Source organism: Sipha flava, unplaced genomic scaffold, assembly GCF_003268045.1.
Source record: "Sipha flava isolate LNK unplaced genomic scaffold, YSA_version1 361_pilon_pilon, whole genome shotgun sequence".
NCBI classification, from domain to species: Eukaryota; Metazoa; Arthropoda; class Insecta; order Hemiptera; family Aphididae; genus Sipha; species Sipha flava.
The window spans coordinates 479,556-505,063 of record NW_020273062.1 but is presented as its reverse complement, the minus strand read 5'-3'; the positions used below and the strand labels follow the sequence as shown (position 1 = coordinate 505,063).

The 25,508-nt window shown below is 27.8% G+C and overlaps 2 protein-coding genes across 2 annotated transcripts in view; one reads left to right on the top strand and one right to left on the bottom strand.

The window, feature by feature from the left end:
* Nucleotides 1-12,108, top strand: part of LOC112687790 (zinc finger protein 62 homolog) — a 28,038-nt gene extending 15,930 nt beyond the window's left edge. Inside the window, exons 3-7 of the transcript XR_003149013.1 lie at nt 2,606-2,803; nt 3,909-4,042; nt 4,603-4,755; nt 4,827-5,262; nt 11,865-12,108. The gene's annotated coding sequence lies outside the window, so the exon portion shown is untranslated. The remainder of the gene's footprint in view (nt 1-2,605; nt 2,804-3,908; nt 4,043-4,602; nt 4,756-4,826; nt 5,263-11,864) is intronic.
* On the bottom strand, nt 1,939-22,699 carry LOC112687791 (X-ray repair cross-complementing protein 5-like). The gene is made up of 15 exons (XM_025560727.1): nt 22,565-22,699; nt 21,217-21,330; nt 20,910-21,145; nt 20,485-20,607; nt 20,268-20,331; nt 19,639-19,773; nt 19,342-19,525; nt 19,155-19,285; nt 18,830-18,967; nt 18,070-18,209; nt 17,796-18,017; nt 17,587-17,729; nt 17,203-17,412; nt 16,548-16,681; nt 1,939-2,041 (listed from the first exon to the last, which is right to left on the bottom strand). Exons 1-15 carry the CDS (start codon nt 22,583-22,585, stop codon nt 2,024-2,026), a joined length of 2,013 nt encoding a protein of 670 aa, XP_025416512.1. The 5' UTR covers nt 22,586-22,699; the 3' UTR covers nt 1,939-2,023.
* Between the last annotated feature and the right edge of the window lie 2,809 nt (nt 22,700-25,508).

Sequence of the window (25,508 nt, the reverse complement as noted above, 5' to 3'; positions counted from 1 at the left end):
ATGTTCACCTCCGAGATGCTGTTAACAATGATGCAAATATTAATGCTAATATAAGGTGGGACAACAAGTAATTCTTCCCTCCTCTTTTACTGGCTCCCCACGTTACATGCATGAAAAAAAATCAGGATGCCATGACTTATGTTCATAAATTTGTCCGTCCAGATTTATTTATTACTTTCACATGCATTCCGGAGTGGCCGGAAATAAAAAATGAATTATTTCAAGACCAAAAGTCGTTTGATAAACACAATATAATCTCTAGAGTTTTTCATCTCAAACTAAAAAAGTTTATGCATGTATTAAAAAATAAATATATTTTCAAATTAGATCTTCATGTAAAGTTGCATTAGCAGTAGCTTCATCTGGTATAGCAGCAACTCTCCTTAGTGGCGGCAGAACTGCTCACTCGACTTTCAAGTTACCGTTAAATGTATTATTTGATACAGAATATGTTTGTCCGATTCGTAAAAATGGCCCTCTTAGAAAAATTCTTCAAGAAACCTCATTCGTTGTGTAGGATGAGTGTACAATGAGTCACAGATCACATATCGAAGAAATTGATCGAACATTAAAAGATCTTAGGTGTAATAATAAGTTTATGGGTGACATAACATTTGTTTTCGCTGGTGATTTCCGTCAAACCTTACCAGTAATCCCTAAAGGTACTCGAGCTGATGTCGTTAATGCTTGCTTAAAATCTTCCCTATATGGAACTATGTTGAAAAACTTTATTTGCGAACAAACATGAGAATTTAATTATGCGGAGGGGACGATATTTTTCCAGCACAGTAGTTGAAAATTGGAAATGGAACTTTAGAATATGAAAATGGTTACATTTCTGTCAATCACACGATTGGACGGGTGGTCAATAACGTGGAAGAGTTGATTTCTACAGTATATCCTGACATTTTTAATCTGTCCAATAAATCTTATCAGTGGTTATGTGAAAGAGCTATTATTTCTCCGAGAAATGTAACAGCAGGAGAAATTAATGATATCATCCTTCTAAAATTCGATGGACACTCACGTGAATATCTATTGATACAGTTACATCAACAGATGATGCTATTCATTATCCACAAGAATTTCTCTATTCTCTTTCTCCTTCGGGATTTCCTCCTCATAAGCTAAAATTAAAAATTGGTGCTCCAATTACATTATTACGTAATCTTCAACCACCGAACTTATGTAACGGTACAAGATTACAAATAAAATCGTTGCGAAATAATATTATAGAAGCCGTAATTCTTAAAGGGCCAGCGAAAGGAGAAATTGCATTTATTCCAAGAATTCCCATGATTCCTTCTGACTTGCCGTTTTCTTTCAAACGGCTTCAATTACCGGTTGAAGTTTCTTTTGCCATTACCATAAACAAAGCGCAAGGTCAAACATTCAAGTACGTTGGCGTAGATCTTCGTACAGAGTGCTTTTCACATGGGCAATTATACGTGGCATTTTCTCGAACTGGGGACCCGAATCATCTTATGATTTTAATTTCAACAGGAAATACAACAAAAAACATCATATACTCAGAAGTCTTATAAAATTCTTATTTTAATTCTTTTTTTTTCTTCATCAACTTGAATCAAATTCTTTATCAATCATAAATTATTTCTTTTTTATCTGTATTTATTTTTATCATTTATAACGCTAGAAAAATTCCAATCCGTTTTCATTAACCGTTTTTTTATATGTACTTGCCGATCACATTAAACAATAATATTTGAATAAAAAATTCTATATATCATGGTCTGAAGGCTAAATAAACAACCAATCACGGGCGAAGCTGTGACGGGTCGGCTAGTAGTTTATAAATCTATAATAGATATATATATATTTATAATTTCTTACAATAAATACAATTTTAGGTATAATTTCAATTTTTTATTTTTATTTATAATTAAAATATTTTAAATTATGTTTTATAAAAATGTACATGATGTATATAGAGTATGAATTAAAGTAAATATCTAAAATAAATATAGGTATGTTATTTATTATTTACTTGTACTTATTTTTCCATTTAGAAAAATTCTTTCGTCTGAAACAAAATAATTTAAGATTAAAAGATTAAAACAATCATAATTTTCAATATATCAAAAACTTTATAAATAATATCTAGCACATTGGGAAATACTGTATGCTATATGGGTTAGAGTTATAATACAATCTATCCCTGTGTGCAAATTCAGGATGTTAACAACTATGCGACTGTAGTTTTAAGATCTCGAATGTGATTGCGGAAAACGACTTCTATACGTTATCGCATAGATAACGTGCAACAAATCTAATTCAAAATTACGTCTCTGAGAAATCTTAGAAGCAAGTGTATGCGATTGACTTTTGTGAAAGTACATGGAATTAATATTGAGATTATTACATTTATGCACTCGCATAGATATCATAGGGCACTTCAAAATAATAATAAAATATATTATATTGTTTAAAAATAGAATAATATAACATATATATAATAAATATATATTATGTATATTATTATACTACATCGCAAATACGTCGCATATACATCACAATCCACCAACATATTTTTATAGAATATTCCATAAATATTTATATATACCTAATAATATTCAATCTATCACAGGTTTTTCCCGAGATAATCGTACAATCATCCTCCACTATCACATGCACATCCCAAGCTCAAAGTCCCAACGCGCTGTTGCCTAAACTGTTGTTATTTTCTGGCGTGTGATTTATTTTACTTTCCGTCTAGCATTTGCCGTTTGACAATTGAATATTTTGTATTTTTGTTGTGTACGTAAACATCATGGCCTCTAATCAGGTAATTATAATTTCTATGTATTTTTTTAATTTTATTTATTTCCTCCTAATTTAATGAGTTAGATACAAAAAGGAATAGTACAATTAAAATATTACTTGTGTTGCATTTCAATGTTTCTTTTTCTTTTTAACTTAGGAATCAGTGAATTATCCACCTAGATAGGTAATGTATTTAATGTTTATTGTAGTTTGTACTCATAGATCATAGAATAAAGACTATATTCTATAAGTAGTTTGTTATCGGTACTTAGGAAAAATTATTAAAAGTGTAAGATATAGGTATTGAAAAAAATAGAGTATAAATAATACCTAATTAATAAAATAATCCAAATTGTAATATGTACCGATAAATTTTCATGAAACAAATTTTAGTTATTTAATTAGGTATTTACTACATTGAAATTTTTTTTTTTATTCATCAATTTCTACTGTATCAGTAAAAGATATTACTAACTACAAAAAGTAGATGACCCATTTGCTCCACACTAGAAACAGCTACGTGTCATTTATTTAATATTTGATTACCTACATATTATATAAATGTTTAAACCATTATTTTATTTTTATGTAAGTAGGTATCCATAATTGTAAATATTTTACAGAATATATTGCGTTTATTTTACAGTGGGTAGTCGGATTTTTTTGAATCTGAAAATAAGTATTCAGTTTTACCATATTCTTGGTTAATATTTTGTGGAAATTTATGGATTTCAAAATGGCCTAAATCTGGTAATGTTCCTGAACTTATAAATTTATTAGCAGAACCCGAAATAGACTGGCCAACTTATCCAGTTAAAATTGTTTCAGAATTTTTTTTGTAAGTACTAGTGTATTTTTTTTATTTTTATTAATTAAAGGCTTATTATCCAGTTTATTAGGTGTATATTGTACAAAATTTTTTTAAACGTTCTTTTTAGTTAAATTTAAGAATTTGTATCATTCAATATAGTATTTACTATTTAGTATTATTTAATAACTAGTAGGTATGGTACTAATATGAAGTACCTAGGTATAAATATTTTAAAATCTTCATATCAAAAAATATATTTTTATTTATTTAAATTGAAATAAATAAGTAATTTAATATTTTCATTATTTTCCTCTAGCAAAATATGATGACGCTGCATTTAAAGAAAGACAAATATTTTTACTAGCTTCAGCATCCGAATCTGAAAATCATGAAAAAAAAAAAAGAAATTGAGAAGAACTAAGTACATTCCTGTACCTGGAGATAGTGACAGTAAAATTCTTATCATAATATTATTATGTGTTAATAATTTGATTTAATGTTCAAACTAAAGCACAATAATTTTGGATTAATCTATAAATCCTAGGAATTACATTAGATTATATACATTTACAGTGACTACATACATATGATGTATGTATGCACATATAGGCATATACAAAAGTATTTGTAGGTGTTAGTAGGTTTATAGTTAAGTTTAGGAAACACATATTCTTAACTATCTATTATATTTTTCTCAGGTTTTATAATTTTTTTTTAATCCATATTGTTATTACATCTAATTAGGTACCATTATTTATGAATTGAACAAAAAATGAATAAATTTAAACAGTTCTTTAATTTATTTATTTAGCACTTTCTATGTTAAAAATGGTTATTTAAAATGTATTGTTAAGAAAAAAAAAATTTTGAATAGTATCTGAAAACATTATTGTAAATTATACCTATATTTTAAAATATTGTGTTTTCGACAGTTTTTTTTTCTGTATATTAAGTACTATAATAATTCTAATTTAATTTATTATGTATTTTTTATTGTAATTCATTTTTAGCGTGTAGCAGTAATCCACAAACACCTGTCAAAATTATGGAAGTTAAATCATCTTCATCTAGTACTGCAACAAAACCTACATATGTAAATAATATGAAATTAAATACAGTACCTGATGAAGAGTCACATTTGATGAACAAAAATTCAATATCTTGTATATATTTAACTATTTTTATTAACCTATTTAAAATCACTCTATTTAATTTATTTATTATTTTACCATAGCTGTTATAAATATGATGTGTAACATTGATGATGAGAATGATATTGCTGAACTCTCAACACCTTTAGTAACTCCAACATCAATCCACACTAATATTTCAACTACTATGGACAATAGTGTGTTATCAATCAATTCTAGTAGCAAAAAAACAAGTCCAGCTTTGACATATCATAATTTAAATTTACCAAATCAAAAAAATCTAAATGAAGTCATCTATGAAAAAGTATCAACCACCCTTGCATATGTTAAACGAATTGAAGGTAAATTAGAAGGAATAGAAGCTCTATTAAATGGTAACATAGGTCATATAAGAAGTACAGCTGTAGATAATGACATCAGTTCGTGTTTGACCACCGACCGTACAACACGTGTGCACTCGTGATATCGCTTTATAGCTCTCCGATAGCAATCACCTACTTTACGGCCGGTGTACAACAGGTAATATGATTTAATGTATTTTTAATCACATTATATAACGTGTACACCGATACATCTATTACTACGATGAATAAAACACCGGGCAGTTCGCCCAAAAATAATTCTAATAAACCAACCACTCTCAATACATCAAATAAATTTAACCCATCGCCCACACAAAAACATTTTTCTACATTACCCTCCAAATCATCTTTGAACAACAAATCCTCTCCAAAAACCCCGGTCGACGATGAAAAAAGAAACCGTCTTTCACAATCACCTACTAACTACCCAAGCACATCATCAAAAAACTCCCACCAACCCATCACATCTCTATCACAGACTAATGATAATAATAAACAAGAAACAAACAATATCGCAGTTTACGGAACCCATACCTCTACTAATGGCCCACAGCCCATTATTGTACCCACTATTAAATCTACTAATATTAACACAAATACTAATACAAATTTTGCATCTGTCACTGCCATGGAAAGTACCCCGAACAGACAACAAGCAATAGTATTCAACTCCATAGACGGGATTCCGCAGAAAGAATACGTACTAGCTATCGGAAAAATAGTTAAACCAATAAACATTATCTTTGTATCAAGAATATCCAACAATCGTTTTTTGTATTTTCTTATCGAGCAAACAAGTCCTTGATAATCTAATGCAACATACCCAATCTATTTATATCAACGACCATATAATCCAAATACGTAGATTAATAAACCCGGCAAAACGAATTATTTTATCTAACGTATGTCCTTCCATACCTAATCGATCAATACTTGACACATTAAAAAATATAGATATAATTCCTACTTCTCAAATAAACCATTTAAAAGCCGGCATCAATGTGGAAGGCTATGAGCACATTATGAGCTTTCGTCGACAAATGTATATTAATAATGAAGACACTTCTTAACTTCCCAGCTCATTGATAATCAATGTTAATGACAACCAGTTTTGAATATTTTTCACTGACGATACTCTAACTTGTTTCCTTTGTAAATCGAACGGTCACACGTCCAATAACTGTAAAATAAACTCCGAAAGTAAACCATTAAACGATCGTACTATCATATCAAGTAAAATCAACGAATACAGTGATACATCCGAAATACCCCCTTTACCTTCAGAAACTACTCGATCACCTCCCAACCCAAAACAAAATTTTAATCAAGAATATACATCCACTAATTGGTCATCAGAAACTGATCCTCCCACATCTATAATACCCAATCAGGAAGAAGCATTAACACCTTCTTCACCTACAAAAGATATATATAAAAGACCAATCTCTAACTCATCATCTTTAAAACCTCCAGATTCTCCTGATAATATAAATGCCTCTATTACCACACAGAAAATCGAAAAAACAATAAAAAAAGCCAAAATACAATCCAGATCAAATTCAGCCAACAGATCTAACATTAATTCTGAAGAATGGCTAAAATCACTGAAACCTATAGAAGATTATTTCACAAGTAGCGACCTTTTACCGATCACATACATACAATTCATACACATTTTCGATAACTTCACGAATGAGTCTATCAACATCCACTCACTCACTGAAGAGGTTAATATTGATCTTACAACTTTATTAGACCTAATAGACCAATTCCGGACACTGACTCTAGACCGTACAATTAAAAGTCGTTTAACAAAATTATCAAATCTTCTTTTCCAAGCCCTGCCCCCATTATTAAGTTCACACCCAAAACCACACAGTTCATAAACGCATTAAACATAATAAATTAATAAACAACTAACCTAAAAAAAAAAAAAAAAACCAATGAATATTATCCAATGGAATATCAACGGGTTCTATAGTAAACTAGAAGAACTCCAACTTATAATTAGAGACCATAATCCCAAAGTAATATGTATCCAAGAAACTAACTTCAATAATAAAAATAACCCGTCTATCAAACACTTCATATATTTAATAAAAACCGTAGCTTCATCAATAGAGCAAGCGGAGGAGTAGCTATTATGATCAACCAAGCATATCCCTGCGAAGAAATCATTCTAAACACCGATATAGAAGCCATTGCAGTCACAATCATACTCCCTCACACAAATATAACCATATGCAATATGTATATACCTAATAAAAAAGAATTTACTCTTTCTGATATAGAACAAATAGTTCATCGTCTCCCCTACCCTTTCATTATTGTCGGTGACTTCAATAGCCACAGCAAAACTTGGGGATCATACAAAACCGACCTCAAGGGAAAAATCATCGAAGAACTACTTTCAAATGACCTCATTACTATATTAAACAATGGTCAACCCACAAGAACAAACCCGTCAAATGGATACTCTTCAGCCATCGACCTCTCTTTAGCAAATACCTCCTTCTCGCACAAGCTTGATTGGCAAACCCTTCCTGATATGTATAGCAGTGATCATATTCCCATCAAAATCACTTTAACACTCCCTCTAGATGAAACATATCTAACTTATCCCCCCCATTGGAAATTAAAAAAAGCCAACTGGAACCTTTTTCGTTCATTAATGGAAAATAATACCTCCAACCTCCAAATTCCTACGAAAACCAATATCAATACTGTTGTTAAAGACTTCTCGTCCCTTATAACAAATATCCCCAACATTTCTATTGGACGCTCCCCAGGTAAATCACAAAGACCCAAAGTTCCATGGTGGAACGATGACATCAAGAAATCCATTCAAGACAAAAATAGAGCCCTCAAAATTTTCCAAACTTCAAAAACCCAAGAAGACTTCATCACTTTAAAAAAATACAAAGCTCGCACGAGATTCTTGGTTAAAAATAGTAAATCCTCATCTTGGAAAAATTATGTAACCAGCATTAGCAATCAAACCGACTCTTCAAAAGTCTGGCAAAAGATAAAATCTATAAAAGGAACAAATAGAACTAATGCAATACACCTACTCTGTAACACAAAACTTTCTACCTCGCCCAATGAAGTAGCTAATACTCTTGGAGCTTTATTTGAAAAAAATTCCAGTAACATCAACTATGATCAAGATTTCATCGCTTCCACTCAACGGTTCACCAGCCCCACAAATACGGCGGACCCCTCGGACATCACGCAAACCCAACTCAACTTACTACTAAAAATCGAAGAACTTGAAGATGCCCTCTCACACTGCAAAAGTAATAGTCCCGGTCCCGATGGGATACCATATATCTTCATAAAAAACCTCTCATACAATAGCAAAAATTTCCTCTTATCCATTTACAATACGATATGGGATAATAACGTTTTTCCTAGCTCATGGAGATACGGGCACGTCATCCCTATTATCAAATCTAACAAAAATAAATTTAAAGCTGAAAGCTATCGTCCGATTTGTATTTGTAATACACTATGTAAATTACTCGAGAAAATTATTAACTGGCGATTGACATGGTTTCTCGAATATCACAATATTCTTTCCCCTATACAAAACGGCTTCCGACGCCATAGAAGCACCCTCAACAATCTACTTATCATAAAAAAAGAGATTCACACTTCTATAATGTACAAACAGTCTTGGAATGATCAATTTCGATATCGAAAAAGCGTACGATACGGCATGGAGACCTAGAATTTTATATCAACTAAATAAAATTATTACAAAAGGAAATATGCTCGATTTTATCACTAATTTTCTCAGCCACCGCACTTTCCAAGTTAAAACCTCCAATAACCTCTCTATTTTTGCCAAGAAAACGGAGTCCCACAAGGTCCATCCATCTCCGTCGCCCTTTTTCTTATAGCGATCAATGACATCGCCGAAGAAATAAACTCTCCCTATATACCAATGCTATATGCAGATGATTTCACCCTGCTCTGCCGTAGCACAAACCTTGCTCTTATTCAACAATTTATACAAAATTCAACTAACAAGCTTATGTCTTGGTCTAAATTGTCTGGCTTTCGTTTTTCTTCATCAAAAACTAACCTCTTAATCTTCAACCAAAAAAGAAAATCACAAAAAATCTCCATCAACATCGGAGACCGCACAGTACAAGATCAACCTAGAGTTAAAGTTTTAGGTATAACATTCGACAGCAAAGCCTCATGGATTCCACACATCCAAAATTTAAAAAATTCTATCACCTCCAGACTTAACATAATAAAAATACTGGCCCACGCCTCTTGGGGCGCCCAATCTTCTACCCTCTTGAAAATACACAAAGCCTTTATTCTTTCCAAAATGGATTATGGGGCTCCTTTATTCTCCACCGCCAAAGTTTCTCATTTAAATTCACTGGAGACTATACACAACACGGGAATTCGTCTATCCATCGGCGCCTTCCGCTCCAGCCCCATTCCTAGCATCCATGCAATAGCAGGCATTCCATCTCTAGCAACACGATGGGAATAACAAACGTCCAAAACAGCAGCCAAAATGTCAAGACTGCCACGAGACAGCACATATCATCCTAAATACTCTTCTAATAATATATACACAAAATATGATCTCGAAAATATAATTCCAACCGAAACCCCTTTATGTCCACATTGGTCTTTTTCAATGAATATTGACCTAGACCTGCACCAATTTCCAAAAAAGTCCACATGCCCCAACACATTTAAAAACCTATTCAAGGAAAAACTCTCACTATCTCATACTCATATACAAATATACACCGACGCTTCTCTCTCGGAGGGCAGAGTTGGTATGGCCATCATTCATGATGACAACCAGATCCAATGGAGACTCTCGGAAAAATGCTCCATATATACAGCTGAAGCTCTAGCTATTTTCCAAGCCATCAAATACACTATATCAGAAATAAATAATAACAATATCACAATTTATAGTGATTCACTATCTACTCTTACTAGTCTTAAAAATGTCCAAAATCCTACCGAAGTAGTCAGGAAAATTCATAACGCCCACTATAAAGCACATCTATCAGGCAAAATCATTTCGTACTCATGGATTCCTGGACACTGTTGCATCGATGGTAACGAACGTGCGGACAAAGCCGCCAAACAAGCTCACACAAATACTAATATTCCCCACTTCTACCTCTTCTCTTACAGCGATATAAAAAAGGTCATCGAAAGGGATACATGTCAACAATGGGAAACTCAATGGAACAATATGACCACGAAGCTTAATGCAATTAAAAGATCAATACTACCCTGAACTTTTCTTGTCAACACCCCAAGAAAATACGAGACAGCTATTAACCGCCTCAGAATCGGACACACACGTCTTACTCACGCACACTTAATGAAGAAAGAGGACCCCCCCCCATTTGCATATGCTGTGGAGTCCCTCTTACAGTCAAACATATTATCACTGAATGTAACGCACACAATATGGAGAGAATTAAGCAGCAGATATCTCATCACCTGGCAGAATCACTAAGCCCCAAACCTGAAAATATCGTCAGGCTCTGCCAATTCCTCACGGATACGCACCTCATCGGCCTCCTGTGACCAACCTGCACCATCCTATTTGTTATTTTATGTATTAAGTTAAAAAAAAAATTGTAACGTCCAATGGCCATAGAAGCCGCGGATATATTATATAATAAAAAAAAAAAAAAAAGATAATGACATATTGACTCAATTCCCTATGAAAACTTTATTTGATGTAGAAGAAATTGAAAGAAAATTGACTACAGATGAAAATTTTCTGAAACAAATGGTAATTTTAATTTTCTGTATTATTGTTATTTTTTATAATTAACTGAATATTTTAATCAGATATGGATGTTCTACTTGGATTTATCATTGAAATACTTCTGTAAAATGATATCCAAATTAAATAACCTTATTTTTAAATATTTTTTTTTTTCTAAACAAATGTTATTCATCAAATTGGTGGTACAAGTTCAAAAAATTTAATTAAAAGATCATTACAAAGATTTTTTACAAATGAATTAGCTATCAAATACACTTGGACGGGTTTTAGAAAAAACTATCAACTTCAAAATCTTAAAATTATTCAAATTTTAAAAGGTAAATTGTATATTGTTTTATAAGTTGGTTTAGATTACCTTATGGTTTGTTCAATTAGGGCCTCTTACTAGATTTATCCATTTTTATATTAGTATATATAAACATACATCGATATAACAACTATCATGTTTCTGATAAAAAAAAGTTTTAATGATAATTGAATGACACATTATTATTTTTATAAAAATTTAACAAATTTACTATATAGATAGTTAAAAAAATAATTACAATTTAGTAAATACTATTTTATTTTACCTAGTAATTGTTATTTAATGTTATGAAGTATAATTTCCATAATATATTTTTTTTTTTATATGCCTGGGGGCTAGGTATATAATATTCTAAAGAAATCTTAAATTATAGAATTATTCATTAAAGACTCTTAAATTAAAATTTTTTAAATGTTATAGGAATTTGATTGTAATATATGATGAATATATATTATTATGTTTCATGGTATATAATATTAGATTTAATTTATGTATTAATTACTAGTAATAATATTTATATAAATAAAAAAAATATGTATGCAGTATAAAGATATCAAATTTTTTAAGAATCATAGTTGAGATCCATAAGATAAGTTATAGTTTTAATTAAGTTTAACTTCTTAAAAAAAGTTAAAATATATTATGTATTATTTATAATTTTTAGATATCACTATGAACATATTTTTCTCGACTGAATCAAATTTTGAAATTCATGTTAAAGATTGGTTCCGGCATGGTACGCAGCGCTACTTACGTGAACAAAATAAACTTGCATTATAATCTTGTTTTATTTCATTTCTTTTGCTGTTAAATATTTACATGTTACAAGGAGTAACATATATTAAAATTTAAGATTTATTTATTTTAATTTTTTTCATATACCTACATAATCTAATGACATATCTAAAATGCATACTTATTACTTATTAATATTGTTGTCTTAATTGAACTATTTCTTAGTGTATTTAAAAATAGCTAAGTTTTATATATTTTAATTGTTTTTTTTTTTTATTGGTAATGTATTTTTTCTTCATAGTTATCTCAAATAATAAAATATCCATTATCACATATTTCCAATTTATTACTTAATTTATTATTTAAATTAAAATTGATTTTAAGGTAATACGTAAAAAGAAACCTATCCAGTCTGTTAGTAAACGACACTTTTTGCGATGTGTTCAAGATGATGTTACCAAACGGTTGTCTTCAATCACTCAACGTATCCACAATGTTACAAATCCAGAGCAATTGCCATTAGAAGTGGATTCTCCCCGTCATAGTGAACCTACTGCATTTAATATTCCCGTTCTTTCAGTTCAACAGACAACTGATTATGAAATTAATAGTAACATAATTTTTGACCAAACTACTTCTGTCGATAATAATTGGAATAACTCACTGTATGAAAAGTTACAAAAATGGGTGATTGATTACCATGTTTCACATAATTGTGTTAACTCACTCCTATCAATACTTAGATCAGAAGGGTTACAACTTCCTAAAGATACAAGATCATTGCTTAATACTCTCAAAACTGCTGATCACAAAATCATAAATATTCATCCTGGTTCGTATATTCATCTTGGTATTGAGTTTATGATTTCTAAAATTTTTATTTCACATCATATTGAAAATTATCTTACATTTAAATTAAGTATGAATATTGATGGCCTACCATCATCATCTAGTTCTAAGTCAAGTTGGTGGCCAATACTTTTGTCTTGTATAAACATACCGAAATTAGTTAACACTGTAATACCAGTTGGAATATACCATGGTAAATTTAAAAAACCTTCATCTAGCCATGAATTTCTTAATCTATTTATGATAGAAATGAAAACAATTTTATCCAATGGTTTATTTATTAACAACAAATTATTTAAATTTGAATTATCTCAAATTGTGTGTGATGCTCCTGCCAAAAGTTTTGTGTTAAATGTTAAAAATTTTTAATGCTTACCATGGATGTAATTCATGTACAGTAGAAGGTACTTATTTAAATAATCGAATGGCCTTTTTAGATGTTGATGCTTCTCTTAGAACTGATGAAACATTCAGAAATAAATGCGATGAGTATTATCATAAAGATTCAAGCCCACTAGAAGAGTTACCCATAAATATAACATCAACTGTAGTACTTGAGTATATGCATAATATTTGTCTTGGTGTTATGAAAAGATTAATTGTTTTTTGGACTAAAGGTAAAAAACCTGTTAGGTTAGTAAATGTTGAAAGTATCTCAGATGAACTTAATACTATTAAATCATATTTACCATCTGAGTTTAAACGTGTTCCAAGGACATTAGAAGAAGCAGAATATTGGAAAGCTACTGAATTTAGATTATTCTTACTTTATACAGGACCTATTGTATTAAAAGGTCGATTAAAAAAGTCATTATATAAACATTTTATGCTTTTGAGCTGTGCCATTAGAGTTTTAATTTCTCCTGAAACTTGTCAAACTTATAATAATTTAGCAAAAGAATTATTGAAACAATTTGTGATCGAATATTCTTCTCATTATGGGGAGGAATATGTTGGGTATAATGTTCACGGTTTAATACACATATGTGATTTTGTTTTGATTCATGGTGCCCTAGATTCATTCAGTGCATTTAAATTTGAAAATTACTTACAATTCATTAAAAAATCTGGTAAAAATTTTAAATATCCCCTTCAAGATGTATATAATCGTATAATCGAACATGTAAATTCTCAAACTAATTTTATCACTCCCAGTTATCCTATTCTTAAAAATGAACTACCGTACAACAAAATATTAAATGAATCAATAACAGAAATTTTATATGAACAAGTTATTTTAGAAAAATTTATTGTAAGTTCTAAAAACGTAAAAGATAAATATTTCATTTTACATAATGATGAAATAATCAGAATTAATAAAATAATAAAATATTTTAATGGTGAAATAAAAATTGAAGTAATTAAACTAAATTATTCATCTTTTTTTGATAATCCAATATCTTCAGTTATAATAAAAATGTTCAATGTTATCCATACAATCCCTGAACCTCATCCTCAACTAATTAACTTGAATTTATTAAAACATAAATGTTTTACAGTTCCTCTAGATGAAAGTAAATTTATTGCCATAGCATTGCTACACGTAGAGTGATATAATTAAAACCACTCATATTATTTTGGTAACTTATATCTTTTATTAGGAAGGTACATTTGGTTTATAATTTGTAGGTAAAAGCTAGATCTGAGATTACAAAGACTACAACTTAATTATGATTAAACTTGTCTAATTATTAGGTAGTGTTTCTATAGAATAAAGTAGGTACCTATCTATTCTAGGTACTTTATGATCTGCAAATACAAGTATAGCTACTATTTTATTTATCATATTGTTCTCATAACTATTTACAATGTATTTTTTAATTTTTAATTTATATAGCTATATGAATAATATGTAAATTGATCAGTTTTATAAGGAATAATGAAAAATATATTTTTTAAATGTGTTAATACATATAAAATGTATATTATTAATTATTATGTAACAAATAAAATGTATATTTCTACCTATGTATAATATAAGAACCAATTTAAGTGTTAAAATATTTCTTGTATTAAGTAAAGAATACATATTTCATTTACCTACGTTAAAAGTGATTCCATAGTCCAAAGGTAAAATTAATTACCTTTATATGACTATGCAAGTATAATATATTATACTACATGCTTAAACATATATCTAAAGTAGGTAGGTAAATTAAATCATGTTTATGTGCAATATTAATTAAAATACTGTTAAACAATTTTTTATTTGGAAAAACAAATTCATTTGAAAATTAAATAAATTGTTTATTTTTCTACATCTTTATTAATTAGTAATAATATTATATTACATATTATATCAAGAATGACAATCCCATGAATTTATTGAAAATAAATCTCAAGTTGTTACTGAAGTTCAATTAACAACTTCTCTTTTCAACCATATAATTTATTCTAAAAAAATATAAGTAGGTGAATTGTTAACTAACTAATTGCATAGGTACCTAACTTATCACACGAATTTAAGTACGCCATATTATATACAACTATGTATCTGATTAGGGTGTCCCGATAGGTAGGCGTAGGTATTAGTAGATTAAGGGTAATACGTTCAAATCTCACCAAGTGTTAAATACCATCTTAAACCTATCAATCTATATTTCTTGTTTTTTTTTACGGACAATGATATTACAAACGACTGTCAATAAAAATTGCAATGTGATGTAACATAGACTGTCTGTAACTTCTCATTTTAGGATATTAAGCATCCCAGAGATATCTCTGGGAAGCCTCTGAGTAGTTAAATAAACCTCTTATGGCACAATGGGACCACTATGTTACATCGCTAAGATTGAATATTGCACGTAAGAAGTGATTTCACATGTAAAGCATTTTTGTGAATATCGCATTTAGTAACTTCTTGTTTCTGGACATTAAGCGTTCCTAGATATTCTCTGAGATGTTCATGCGCAAAAAACATTACAGTCGCACATCTTTATGTGATTACTATGTTACATCGTCGGGATTAGATTTTGCACACAGGGTAATGATCTACTTTTATCAGTTTCCAATTACAAAACTAATAAAATGAATTATGTTAAAATAAGAATTCAGAGCTATAACATTAAGTGTTATAAACCTTGATATAATATATATATAATATACCTGTGATAAACAGGTATCACTTGATTTAGAAATTTAAGTTTGAGAATTATTATTTGGTTGACCATTAAATTAAAATTAATTTTTTATACACTAAATTTATTTGTGTATTCTGTGTGTATAAGCACGCACATTTCATTCACTGAATTAAAAAGCGAATTACACAGTAAATTATTACATGGTCAAATTAAGGATATTATATGTTTTTTATGTGACAACAGTGGCACCAAATTTCTAAAAAGTACTTAGTTAAATTATAATACAATGCCTTTAAGTCCCAGGTAGCCTTAATATAAAAATATAAAATTTTAAAGTTTGAATATTTAATTAAACAAACATAATTAACTAATTATAGATAACGAATCAGCTGTGTAAAAATGTTTTGACTATAAGTTATGAATGCTATTAATTTAATGAGTAAATGGTTAGGTTAAAGAACATGATATTTTTTGTCACTCAATATTAAATAGCAATGAATAAACCTCAACAATCAATAAGTATAACCTCTAATAATTACATTTAATATAATACATAATTTCTAGTTATAATTGGTGAATACAACAATATAACAACTGTGAATATACTAAATTAATAAAAGTAACTAAATTATTGTAAATTATATATTGGTTTTAAATTAGACTGAATAAAACAAAATACTTACTAGATCATCTTCATCAATAATGAAATCTTTTATAATGTCTTCATCATTTGTTTCATGTTTCATAAAGTTTTGAGATTGTTCTAGTGAAACATCACTACTTTTTACTTCATAATTTGTAATCAGTCCTATTCCACCTAACATAAATACATTATATACTTTTTTTCCATAAATCAAATGAATAGTTTATGTTTAGATTCATTAATTTTAATTTTTTATGTTTATATTCATTAATTTTAAAAGAAGTATATAATTGCATCATCTAGTCCATATATACTCCTTTCAACTGTGACCAAATAAAAGTTAATAAAATATTGCTAAAATTTAATAACTATAAATTACATAAAAATCTAAATATTGATACAAACATTAGATAATCACATAATTCAAAATAAGCATATAAATATAATTATTGCATTTTCAGTAAAAAAAAAAAAGAAAAAAGAAAACGGAAAGTACAAACTGTAAAAAAGTGAAATATTAAATTTGGTGTATGGCTGCATTAAATAGCAATGGTCACTAATTATACATTTACAAAATATTCAATTAAATATGAAATAAACATATTTATAAATATATTCCAATGTAATCATTTTATGTTACTTCATATTTATTTAATTATATAGTTAATAATTATAATAATTTATAGAATACTCACTATCCATAAATTGGGACCACATTTCTCCTTTACCAGATAGAAGGACAGAATCTTTAACATGATACATCCATGTATTATAAAAATATACATCATTGTTATGAATATAGAATTGTCTTAATGCCCTTAATATTGGTGCTGTTTTTTTAAGCTCCTCTAGACTAGAACTAGATTCAATCAAATCCACCAACAGCTTCTTCATAGTTTGACAAACTAAAAAATAATAAATAGTTATTTTGTATAATTACAAAATTTTTTTAAATTAATTGAAGTATTTATCAGAAAATTGACGTTGAATATAATTTATATGAAATGTTTAATTTGATATTTATAAGTTCAACAAAATCTTTAAGAATAATTATAATACAAACACACTAAACTATATACCTATTTTAGGGTCAATTCCTTCTTCTAAAAGTTTATTAAAATCTTCTACAGGACTATATGTTGTTATAACACATTTTTTTTTAGTCTTTATTTCTTCTTTATTATTTCCAAGTTCTAAAGGTACACTATCATTTATTACATTTCTATTAAACAAATTTTGAAATATTTTTAATACATTTATCTATCAATTATAATATTTAAATTTTTACTTGTTACTAATTTTGTTTCCAAATGAAAATATTTTTTTTAAATCACTTATTGGTTGTTTAGCGTTTTCCATAATTTTTTCAGGGGGCTGCAATATACTCTGTATATACATTGGTACATTATCTGTTAATAATTTATCTTTATTTATTGCTTTTTGAGCTATACAATTATACATAAATTGTAATTCGGGATTATAAGTATTTTCTGGCATGAACAATGTATCTCTAAAATAATATTAATAAGAAGAAGAATAAATAATATAACTATTTTACTTACTCGTCATTATTTAAATCCATTGCGTTTATCAGTTTACGAACAGCATTTTTTTGATCATTGTTTGGTTCAAATGATTTCAGTGATGACAATTTAAACAAATGTTCATCTTCAGCATATGGAAGATTAACTAATACAAAAAACTAAAAAAAAAATATATAAGTAAAAATAAATAAAATTCATTAAAAGTAAAAATATTTTTTAATTTCAATCAGCTATTGAATAATGAAGTATGTTTAAACTAACAATGACTATTGTGCTCAATATCTTTTTTTAGTTTAAAAAAAACTGAATTTTATTGTATTTTTTTTAACAAATAGAACAATTTAAATATAAAAATTAAATTTAAAAATGTAACTAAAACTATAATAATAATAATAATAACTTTTAAGTAATCTTAAGTATTATTTTAAAATCAAAATACCTATTATAGAATGGTGTAAGTATTTTGGTTTAATTAATAATACATCCTCAATGGTGTATTTTTCTTAGTAGATAACTACTTATTGATTAATTAATAAAATTTAAATATTTTTAGTAATAGTTGAATTAGTTGAGATAAATATTTACTGTTATCGTAATTTTAAAAATTACATAAGTTATATAATAATTGTAAAATAAACATAGAAAAAATAAGACCCCAAGGATATCTATCTCCCATATATCACATACCCATATATCGTTCCTTCTATTAGTAAGTATCCCACTAGATACTTAAGTACCTATTTTATTAATTAAAACATTAAATGTAAATTTTACTAACATTTTTATCATCTTCAGTTTGAGGAAACATTGCACTTATGTTTGGCATACAGTTTGACATATATACTTTTCTAACAATCATAATTTTTTCTCTATCAATCATAGCTTTAAATATGGCACTAAAAGCAACATAATCTTCCTACATCAAATAAACACATATGATTAAATACAATATTAAGTTCAATAATTTCATAAGCACTTCTTTTATGTATATAAACATAATATATATATTAAATTTTTTTTTATCAGAGAATGTGAACATATAAAAGCCTATTATTTACAGCAACAAAATAAAAAATAAAATATTAAATAAAGTTTTTAATTACTTCATTTGGTTCAAAAATATATGATCCTCCATCCATTAAAAATGATTTTTGTATGTTTTTAGCTTTTGTAAACCCTAATACTTGTAAGCTTTTAGGGCCAGATTTATATCCAAATGCATTTATATCTAGATCTATAAAAAAAAATTAAATTATAAAACAAATTAAATTATTTTGGTGAATAATTTACCAGAAACAGGTATAATTGTATCACCAAAACGAAATCCATCTATTATATTATCACGATTAATATTTACTTGGACATCATTTTCTTCATAGTAATACGAAGTATGTTTTACCAATGGAGTTATTGAATCTGGTGTATCATGATTCTTACACAATTTCCACTTAAATGTATTTGGAACTTCATCTATCTAATTAATTTAACACTTTAAAACTTAAAATGTATAAACTATTAATAGAATATAAATTAATAAAATATATTATTTAAGCAATTTTATTGATTACACATATATGAAATTAATACCTTTTTATAACCTATAACTTTAATACTGAAAATATTTCCAAAGTCTAAAGGGATATTCCAAGCTCTTGGAGATACTCCTTTTGATTTATAATGACTTAAATGAGGTATAACAGATTCAAAATCAACAGCAGTGGCCTTAAAAAAAATATATAAAAGATTAAAACATTTTCTTTAAAAAGTATTATGTTATCTTTTAGGGACATTAGTTTTGATAAAATATGAAAGTAGCGAGAATGAGATAAAAACTATAATTTATAATTTCAGATACATATATAAAACTCATGTTATATTTTATTTATTTGGAGATTCAACCCTAAATAAAATATTTTAAGGTGTCATAATTTTAACTCTTGGCTAAGGACCTTAAAGTGCAAGTATTAGAATTTATAAAAATTGTAAATAAGTGTTTATATATACTTGAATTTTTTTCTATACATATTATATATATATATATATTGTTATTGTTTTTTATTTCTTTGGAAAAATAATGGGACCTACTGAACAACTTTATGTGAGAGCTCATGAGTTCAATGATTTTGTATATATATATATATAATATGTACAAGACTCAAAATACATACACAATATTACAATAGGGTTATAATTAAATAATGATTAATGTATCTTACTTTTGTTTCGGTTAAAAACTTTTCTATCTCTGAATTGAGAAGAATATCATCAAAGTCTTTACCTCTAAAAAAAAATATGTATATATATATATATATTTAAAGTTTAACAAAATTAATAATAATACTGAAGTATAAAAAATATTGAACTTAAATATAAAAAAATAAAACATATTTTTTGGTTAATCATAACATAAATTAATACACAAAAATAACTTACATTATAGTTAAACGAATATTTAAATGTTGGATACAAGTTATGAGGCTGTCTATTTGATCAAGTGAGATATCATCAGTGCAGTTTGAAAACATAACAATCTGTAGATCAGTAAAGACTTTTGATCTAAAAATAAAATTGTTTTATATAATTCAGAAATGCATTTCTGGAAATCAAATTATAGAACTAAAAATAAAACTTATTTATTAAATTAATGTATTAATTTCACTTTCATAGGCATTATATATAGGTACATAATAATTACCATCTTATGCTTCACAAATTACAAAAAAAAAAAAAAAAAAAAAAATGAATAAATATTAAAAATAATGTATTTATATTACTCAATACATATTAAAGACAAATAAAATAAAAATATGTATATGTAATGCAAAAAAGAAATAAAATATTATATATAATAAACATACTTATTTTCATTTTTTAATATATCTGTAGCAACAACTAGAGTACTGAGCCAATCAGAATGTTCAACATCAGTAGAAGATATATTATTAATAAACTGAAGTAGATCCCAAGTTATAACACCTAAATTACAAACAATTTCTATGTTTTGAAAAAAACTTCCATGTGATGAGAATGAATTGTTTGTTGTAGATGAACCAAATAATATTAAAGCTAAATCATCTTTACTTTCAGAAAGCAACTAAAAATTATAAAACAATAAATTATTAAATACTTAAAACATTGGTACTATCAATCATAAAGATGATATACTTTTCTTTTTAGAATCATAGATGCACAAAATAGAGACTTTTCAAGAGAAGTTTTTCCATCTAAATCTTGTAATGAAGAATTTTTTCCAATATCAATAGCAAGTATTATTGCTTCCTAAAAAAAAAAAAAAATATATATACATATTTTTATTATACATTGACATTTTAAATGCAACTATATTAAATAAAAAAAACAGGAATAAGTCATTTAAAATGTTAACAATACTCTATTTGTAGACAATTTTATTTTAAAGAGTAACATTTAATTTATGTTAGATATAATTTATTTAATAGTAGGTTTAAACTTCTAAAAATAAATACATAAAGTAGGTAGTTATTTTAAATACAGAAATTGCTATAATTTTAATACTAGGTTATTGAAATTGACATAGCGAGCAAACCCTATTAAAAAAATAAGAACCCCAATAAAATACTAAAGATACCATCAGTAAATCATAATTAAGAATTCTTGTAACAATAATTAACTATTAGATAATTATTTTCAGTAATTAATATATTTCAATTTTTTATACAAGCAATATATTATCATTTATTTAATTGAGCATATAATTGTCACAGGTGCCATCTAATTGTATCTGCTAATATCATAATAGCAGTAAATCAGAGTATCAAGATCTGCATTGCATTTTTTAAATTAAAAAACTAGACAACATAAATGCCACCCAAAGAATATTTTGTGTGATAATATATTTTACATATATTTATATATACATAATATTTACAACAAATATTTTGTCACCTAATTCATAGTATTTTTAAAGACTGGGCAAAACACAATTAACAGTCAAGATTTTTTCATATTATGTAAAAAAAAAATGATATGATAGTGTATGGAAGATGAATTAACATATAGGTAAGAACTGTATATTGTTATACAATTGATATTAACTTTTTCTTCCAGCATAAGATTTATTTTTAATAACTATGCAGAGTATTCAAGAAATATTATCATTATACTATATTTTACATGGACTATTATGAAAAAAAAATTGTTTGTCACACAATAAAACTCCTTAAAAAGTGCACTAACATCAATAATAAATGTTCTAACCCAGGCTAAGTTTCAGTATCCCTATTCTATGAACAAATAAAGAACAGTTAGTCACCAATATTTATGCAAATTCAAAAGCATGCCATAGACCCTGTAAAACTTAGTTATTATATTTTTTTTAATTGACTAAAATATTATTTAAATTATTAAGACTTAATTTTTATGCATTTTAAATTCTACTGATGCTTCTAGTAAACCAACTAAATAGCCTTGTGCGTTATACGATCCGAGTTCTAACGATGCTAATGAATTTTAACATACATATGTTTTATATTACCTTATTTTTGATGGGAGCCATATTAGATGTACCTAAATATTATACATAAAGTATTTACGTCAAAATTCTTTAAAATTACTGGATGGATAGTGCCCATATACAGAACTGTTTTAACATACTCAAGACGGCTGATAAGTGATAAGATATTTGGTGGGAAGGATATGGTACTGTGGGGGATTCAACCCCAATTATTACAGCGGTGTTTGTTTCATCCATGAGCATTACCCACCTCCATAACACTGCCACAGCGACGCGTCGGTCATCGGTTGCGCTCTCGTCAACCAACCTTAGACCGCGTCGCATGTGATTGTTCATTCCCGTAGGATCGTCGTTTAAGCGTCGCCATATTTCGTTGTTTAACAGTTATACTAACTGAATAAAACTGTTATTTTTATCATTCGTTATTTGTGCTCTTTTTAATATATAGAACTTCCGAGAAGTCATTTTGGCACACGGAGAAGCTCATGTACCAAAGTACGTGTGATAAGAGATATCCATGAATCAGGTAGTTCCTCAGGGGTGGTCACAGATATATCTGTGGGGCTGGTATAGTTCTCCCGATTTTGATAACAGCAAGATATTACCAAAATCAAATTTCGATGAGCGCTTCCCCGCAGTAATGCATTTGGCTGGCTTATCATAAAAGAACGTTATCATAACTTCAAATTGTAAAATGTAAATGTAAATGTAAAATGTAGAATGTAGGAGCTAGATCTCTTTTGATTTAAAAGGTATATATTAATATACTATTAGGTATTTTATAATGTATAGTTTTATAAGTTATTTACATTTGATGAATATGAATTATATTATGTCCTAATGTATATGGTAGGTAGGCAGGCACGTAGCTAAAGGAGGGCCAGGGTGTGCCTGGCCCACCCTAATATGTGTCCGGCCTTAGGCCGGCCCACCTAAAGTATTGAGAGAGGCTCATTATTATATGATTGCTTTTAATTTTTACCAAATTTTAAACATTGCCTAAATATGACGCAAATAAAACCAAATACATCGGGTTTTAATTATAATCTAAGTAATGTTACTTATAACTAAATTTAAACGATTGATTATGAAATAATTGCTACTTATAGCTAAATACCGGTACTATACTACAATGTCAAGTTGTTCTTATCATATCTAGATAGTGACTACTGTATACTTGTATGTCTATTTTTAAAATACTTTGAGCGAGGGTATTGTCATATTGATTCATATAGAAATATAGAATTATATTATGGTCTCCGATTGGGCACTTACATTCACATTCAGCGCACGCCGCACTTATGCTAACGTCACCTGCGTTAATATTTGTACAATTTATAGTCATTGGATAGTGCATTGGATAGAGTAGAATGGAAGCTTGGTTGTGAGACGGGATTGTCTTAAAGAGCCAATAAACCCAAAAAAAAAAAAAAAAAATGTATAGTATTTATACATTTTATCTTATATATTTAATATTTAAAATAATTTTAAAATGGCACCTCTCAGTGGATGTGCCAAAAGAAAACTAAAATTACAAAGAGAAGAGCAAAATGATAAAATATGGTATTATTAGGTTATATACTATATTAAGAGTTAAGACCTTTAATTCCATTCTTGTAAAAAAATAACTACATTTTTCTAGTAATTAATATGTAATAAAGTAATTATATTTAATAACTCCAGTCTCCATTACAACTATTCATTTGCTCTACTACCTACCTACCATATACATCAGGACATAATATAATTTATATTCATCAAATGTAAAGAATTTATAAAACTATGATAACGTTCTTTTATGATAAGGCAGCCAAATGCCTTACTGTGGGGAAGCGCTCGTAAATTTCGGGAGATCGGTTATGCCAGCTTTAGAAAAATAAATTTCCCGTATTATAATAATAATAAAAAAAAGTTTTTTTTACCTAGCCGACGTAAAATTACAAAAATCCTTACATTGGAAAAAAAATACAAAAATGTAAAATATAAAAATCCAACTACCGCTCAATTATGACTACAGATTATCAATACTAACTTTGTGTGAATTTAAAACATGTTTAAATTATAATTTATTTAAAATAATATTTACATGCATAACCTATTAATTGTTTAAGTTGTATACATCAGGTCATCAGATTATTAATATTAGCAGTAGCGTAATTATAAGGGAGGGCATGGGTAACATAACGCAATTTGTTTCTAAACCATAAAACCAGTTATAACTGGTCAGTAGCCACTGTAAAAAACAAATACTTCATTAGTCAAAATTAGGGCTGTATTTAAAACTGGGCAAGAGGGCATAGACTAGGGGCGCAAATTTCAACACTATACTTATGTAATATTTTTCACAAAATATGAAAAATATGTAGTTAAAATAATTTCATTTGATAATGTCATAGATAAATTTGCCTCTATATGATCAAGAAAAGTACCATTGTAATATTTTATTAAATAAATTTAAAATCATCTAACACAATTGTGAAATAAAAACATTTGAAGAAAATTATGTGTTTTTATAATGTATTGATTGTTTATATTTTAAAGCAGGGGCGGGCTGGCCTGGCGGGACACCGGGACAAATCCCGGTGGCCCGTTACAATAATAGATTAAATGGCTTGATCAGTGCCCGATTCAGAGGGTTACCTGGGTGACTAGCACCCGGCCTCAATTTTGAGCGGCTCTCATATTTTTTGGTAGTTTGTAATATTTTTGAATATTAAAACTTTGTAATTAATTCAATGTAACGTTAAATAATTTTTTTTATAGAATCATACAGTTTAAAAAAAAAAGAATGATAAAAGTTGGCATAATATTATATAATATTAAATATTATCTAGGTATGATATTGAATTCGTAAATTATTAACGTTTAATAATGTATGACATAAACTATAAATAGGTATTAATTTTACCAAAAATAATTATTAATCAAGTTAAAAACAATAAAACTATTAGAGATAATTTATAGT